The 6,000-nt window shown below is 41.6% G+C and overlaps 1 protein-coding gene across 2 annotated transcripts in view; it reads right to left on the bottom strand.

Annotated features, from left to right (window-relative positions):
- Positions 1-5,409: 5,409 nt before the first annotated feature.
- The window catches only part of ATXN7L1 (ataxin 7 like 1), a gene marked incomplete at its 3' end in the record, with an annotated part of 108,735 nt that continues 108,144 nt past the window's right edge, over positions 5,410-6,000 (bottom strand). For both annotated transcript variants that reach the window (XM_079544249.1, XM_079544250.1), the window contains one exon: positions 5,410-5,451. In XM_079544249.1, coding sequence (XP_079400375.1) covers positions 5,410-5,451 — 42 coding nt within the window. The remainder of the gene's footprint in view (positions 5,452-6,000) is intronic.

The following is a 6,000-nucleotide window of genomic DNA, read 5'->3' as shown; positions in this document are numbered from 1 at the left end:
GGCGCGTTGCTAGGAGCCCGCGCCGCCACACCGCCGCGGCGCCGCCCCTCACGGTCGTCGCAGACCTCGGAGGTGCCTGAGGAGGGCGGGCGAAGCGAGGCGGACCTCGGGGCTGGGAGGGGGCGGAGAATCAGCGCTCGGGGCAGGGAAACGGCGTGTGGTGCGGCACGGCTCTGCTTCAGCGGGCAGCAGCGGAAACCAGCACGAAACACACGTCGAAAAGCTGACACCTGCAGTGTGCGCGCACAGCAACCGCAGGCTTCAGTCAGCGTGCTTCTGTGAGGAACGGTTCCAAGAATCACCAAGCAAAGCAAACCTCTATAGGAACATGCATACATATATACATAATGTCATTTCTTTGTTAAGAAGGCACAATTTATTTCCTTGAAAAACGTTCTGCTAACACTTGGTGTAGGGCACTTGTCCTCGGTCCACAGCACAGCACCAGCACGAGCTGCACCAGGTGAGCTCTGAGCTCTGCGATGCTCACTGAGAGGAACTGCGCTTCTGCTGATGAAGAAAAATGGGATTTGACAACGCATCTGAATGATCTCTGGTTTCATCACAGTAATGCTGCTGCTAATTAAGTTTTAATCACAACCGCAAGGATCATTTCTATTTTTGTGTGGTTATTTATTTACAATTGAATTTTGCTGAAAGACTTTCACTTACTAGCTGCTGTGGCAGGAGATGAGCCTCTTGTAGAATACAGCATATAACTTCAGCCTCCTCTCTTTCTATCTCTTTACACCGGACTGCATAGACTACCAACAGTCCTGAAGAGTGACAGGAGGAGGAGCAGGGCCTGCAGGCAGCCATGCTGCCAGCTGTAGTCAGTCTTCTACCCTCCGAGTTGGAAAAATGCCCATCTGCCCCTTCTCCCCTGCCAGTCAAATACTGCTGCAGCTGGCAGCATGTTATGTCTAGTTTAGAATTCTTCCTTTCTCCCTTCTGTGGAGAGCTGCTCACAGATCTTTATGCTTCTGCAGGTCAGCCCTAACCACTTAAAAAGGCACCCCTCTGCCCACCCAAAAAAAGGAGAATCCAGCTCACGTAATTTGTGATGCGTTACGAAATGAGAACAGGAGAGCATGCATGCCATCTACCGTGCGTTCTGCAGCTGAAAGTGAAACCAGGGCCTGCTACTGAGTTACCAGCTGCAGCTGCCCTCAGCCTAGGAGATTAAGTTTTAAAAGAGGCCTGCACTCGTTTGGAGTCATACCTTTCAGGAGGTATTCATGGAGAAAAACAGCAGAGAAAATTGCATGAAATAAACACTGTGTTCAAAAGCTTGAATGTGCTGCATGAATCGCCTCCAAACATTTCTGGAACCAGTAATTGGCGTGGCTTCCAATTGTCAGTCCTGACAGATTTGGATGAGTAAAACAGATACTGGTTGCAGACAGCAATGACTTTCTTCTAAAACAGTTATTTCCCTGGTAAAAACAGAAGCCTAAGAACTAGAGTGCAATAAATAAAAGAAGTTCTGGTGTGATTTGCTTACCTCTGAAACTGGTGGCATTTAGAGCGTGTTAGATAATAGGAGAATACTGTTGCAAGCAAAATACTTGTTGCATAACCCAAAAGGGTGTGGGAAACCAAACAGAGAACAGCTTGTAAACCAGGACAGCAAAGCTGCAAGCGCTAATAAATGACTCAGTCATATTTGGAAAATAAATGTAGGGCCCTTGACCTCTGCTGGCTGTGACAGATGATGGCAAGCAACCAGTAACTCGTGGCTGCAATAATCTGTTTTCTTGGTTGTAGCCTTGATTCCTAATTCCTGTAAGAAATACCATCTCACAAACACAATGTCTCTTCAGCTGTCTTCAGGCATACATGGAGATCACTCTGTCAGATGAAACTTCAACACGCACTGTGACCAAATGATGTTTGGTTTCTCTACAGCGTACTGAAAAGGTTAAACTCAACCTTTAAACTCAACTAAACTAAACTAAAAAGAAACATCAAAATATGAGCAGCCCAAACGTACTGTGCGGTAAAGAGGAAGTTCAGGATTAGCTTCTGCCACAGGCATCAAGAACAAGTAAGGCATTACACACAACGCTCTTCAGCTGGAAGGTAAAGTCTTCTTCCTACTTTTGTTTCCTGTAAGCCAGGGCAGCTTGCCATCTCTTCTGCCTGTTCTAAATGTATGCAAACACAACCCCAGCTTGTAGTTCGATTTCTTGCTTTCAAGACCATGCTGCAATGATGTCTCTTTCCTGCAGTATCTGCAAAACTGTTGTTCCTAAGAGGACAAACACGAAGCGTACGCGTTCCCCAGATCTGCAGAAGAGGTTTGCCGAGAGGAAAACCAGCAATGCTGACAAGGCACCGAACAGTGCAAGTCTCATTTGTAACTGGAGCAGGCTTTCACACAGAACAAGGGTCGTAGCGCTTAGAGACAGAAGTTGCATTTTTAGAATTAACAACAGTAAAAAAGACTGGTTATGTATTTGCACTGCTCACTGTCAGAATTCCCAAATCCAGCAGCTCTGGTGAGGTTGATTCTTACACCGACAAGAAGAAAACACATTCAGCTAAGCAGAGGAACTGAAACATGACTGATCAGTATAAAACCCTCAGTCGCTGAGGATACACGTCTGATGTGTAAGCACAGGAATATTTTAGACACGAGTGCCAAAAATAATTCCAGATCAGTTCAGCCCTGCAGAGGGAGCTGGGCAGCTCTCCGGCACAACCTCTCAGTGCCGGCCATCCATCTGTGCTCTGTACGTCAGCCCCAGAGAAGAGAAGGGGCAGCCCTGCAACACACACCGCTTCTGCTCTGCAAAGACAAATAATGACAGAACTCACCTGTTTCTTACAAACATATAAATTATTTTATTTACAAAGCCATGTTACAAAAAAAAAAATAATAATAATAAAGCAAAAAAAACCAAAAATACAATCGCTCACTAGAGAATATCTCCAGGCCCGGTGTTGAACCATGGCAGTATCAATCAGATACATGTTTGTTCTGGTTTTCCTTTTTTAAACTGTAAGCCATAGAATTTACTATTTACACCTACTTTAGACATTTATTCTGCTTACAATTATCACAAGCATGGAATGGATTCTATCTGATACTGCTAATACATAAAGGTGCAGGACAAAGAATGAAAATACTTAGTGTTACAAAATATGGATTGTAGAAAAGAAATTGGCTGTACAAGTATGGCATTTCTTTCTTAGAATGATTGGACATGCTTTCTTCAAAAGTCTTCTGGAAAAGGTTCTAAAATCTGTAGTAGGAAAGCACAATATAGCAGGTGCAAATTCATTTCTGTGCAACAACAGTTATTTAATATACCCCATGACTGACCAGCTATGCAAAACCCACAGAGTTTTGTTAAAGTGCCATGGGTCAACAGCATAACAAAATATAAGGTGTAAATAGAAAAATTTCTTTTTTTCTTCTTTTTTTTAAAACAATAGTTCACTGAGAATCAGCAATAATAGAATATGCTGTATAAACTATTCTCTACAAAGGTCGATCAGCACTATTTACAATTGTTACATCGATACAAAAGAAGGCATACAAGTTATCCAAGTCGCTTTTTATGGCTGACGGGCCTATGCATTGCGTATGTCAACAACCAAAGCTTCTGAGCCTCTATTGCTGGAAACAAACCACGAGATTTTCAGGCAAAGGGTAACAAAAAGAACTACTGAGTGAATGCTACACTAATAATGCATTATAGGCTGGTCCAGTTTATATCCATTTTATTCAAATGTTTACTTCCATTTCACTTCTCAGGCTGAAATTTTCAATACTCGTAATTAAATAATGATTACTTGACAATGAAAGACTGTGGGATTTTACTTGGTGCTTCGCTTCCCCCAATGTCGCCAGGTGTGAGCCGGATGAAACGGAACAAGTCAGCAGCATTCAAAGGACAGGCTCCATACTGCAGCTTTCCAATCCCAAGAGGCGTGGAAAGAGCTGAAGCTTCCGAGCACCAGCACGGCGCTCCTCCGCCCCTGCTGAGCGCTGCTCCTCAGAAGCCACCTCTGCACCTCAGCACCGCTCTCTTCCCTCAACAACCAGAAACAGCCGCTCGTTGGTTACAGAGGATGATTTGTTACTGAGACTGATAAACTCCTGCGGTTTTATAACTCAAAATAAATTAAAAAAAAAGAAAATCAACATAGTACTGCTCCTAAAACTGAACGAGACAAAAATTGTGCAAAAATAACAAAGATATGTACACATTTTTCAGTCTGAAGAAATGTACAATAAAAACATAATTCAAAGAACATTTTAAAAATATAAACATTGCTTCAACTTTCCTAAGTTTCATACTGTTTCTGAAACTATACGGTCAGTTAGCTCTGAAGTATAGCAAAACATAAATTATTACAAAATTAACACTATAAAAATTTATTTTAAGAATATTTCTAAACTTTTTTTTTCAAAGGGTCTAGCCTTGCTTATAATTGCTTAAACATTTTTAGTCTTAAAATTTACCTTAAGCCTTCTTTTTTTAAAAAAGAAAGTAGTAATAATCTCCCTATTTGCAGTCTCTCGCCTTTCCCCAAGATGTAAATAAACCAGCATATAAGTGCACTTTTAACACTGTAGAAATAAAAATCAACTCCTCTGTACTATTGTTCCAGTACCTAGCATTGGCTTCCTGATTATAAAATCTGTATTTTATTAAAAAATTATTCAGTAATCCTATAAGAAACACTGTCAGTGCAATTCTATTAACGCAAGCCAATCTGCTCAACGCCTGTCCTCGCACGCTCAAGCTGTTTACTGAGGTTATCAAGTTCTGTTATCTTAAGGGTCTAGAATTCCTCCCAGGGGATTTCGTGTGTCGAACCTTTGATAACATCCATTACAGTTTGGTGCAGAAATCCTCTGCGCTTCGATCGATCCCGGAAGATGCCGAACACTCAGAGTTCCCACTGAAATCACTAAATGCTGTAGGTAGAGAGCACCAGGCAGGGTTAATCCCTAAGGCTGCAGTGCCCCAGCTGTTTGCGAGTCACGAAGAAATGCACTCAATATTTATCCGCGGGACAAGCTGAAATACAGAATTACTGTAATTTTTACTCTATGAAACAATTTGGAGATCCTTTAAACAAATTCAAATCGCGGTCTTTTTGATTTGCTTTGTTTTTGGAATGTCCACCGTATTCTGGTAAGGAAACAAAGGGAGCATTGCAACGCTAACAGCTTGAAAAGGCATGAAACATAACCAAGCAGAACGCACAGATCAGTGGCAAATACAAAGTGAAAAACTGAACAAATCACCATTACAGTTTTCTGTAAATTTGATTCTCTTTAAAACCACAAATTCATAAAAGGTTAAATCCATCTGCAGGTCATAGAAAAGAAAAACCCTGTGGAGTAGGGCTGCTGAGAGCTAGAGATTATAGGCTGGTTCCTGTTCCGTGTTATGGAAGAGTCCTTATTCTACCAGTCCGGTTTGATGTCTTCTAGAAGAGAAACCAAGTTCAGATTCAGAAAACATCTTTCGGTACATAATGCTTTAACAACATCTGCATCCGAGAGAACTCAGACCAGGAACTTATTTCACGTCCACCCCTATTTACTGACTACATTACAGACTTCTAAGAACTGCTTTGAGTAAACTGGGCATTTGCTTTTGAGACTATCTGATTTTAGAAAGCTTTAGTGAATCTTACGTTCATTAACTCAGTGTATCAGTAGAAATAAGAGCAGCAATCAGACAGTAACTTTGAAGAATCATTCTTTCTGCACAGCACATTTTCATGCCTTAGGAAGCCCCATCCAGCACACACACTGGCACCTTCCCTTCATAGAAACAGGTAGGTACTCAGTACTTATAAACCACTGCATACTGAGATCTATGATCTACTTAAAAGCACTATGAAAAAAAAAACATTGATTAGTTACAGACCTGGAAGGACAAAATCCAGACAAAACAAGCCTTAAACATACATATAGTATCTGCAGGCACAAAGAATTTGACTGTAAAACTATAACTCCATTCACATTTACTA

Source organism: Tetrao urogallus (genome assembly GCF_951394365.1).
Source record: "Tetrao urogallus genome assembly, chromosome: 1".
Classification (NCBI taxonomy): Eukaryota; Metazoa; Chordata; class Aves; order Galliformes; family Phasianidae; genus Tetrao; species Tetrao urogallus.
This window is presented reverse-complemented; position numbering and strand designations above follow the sequence as displayed.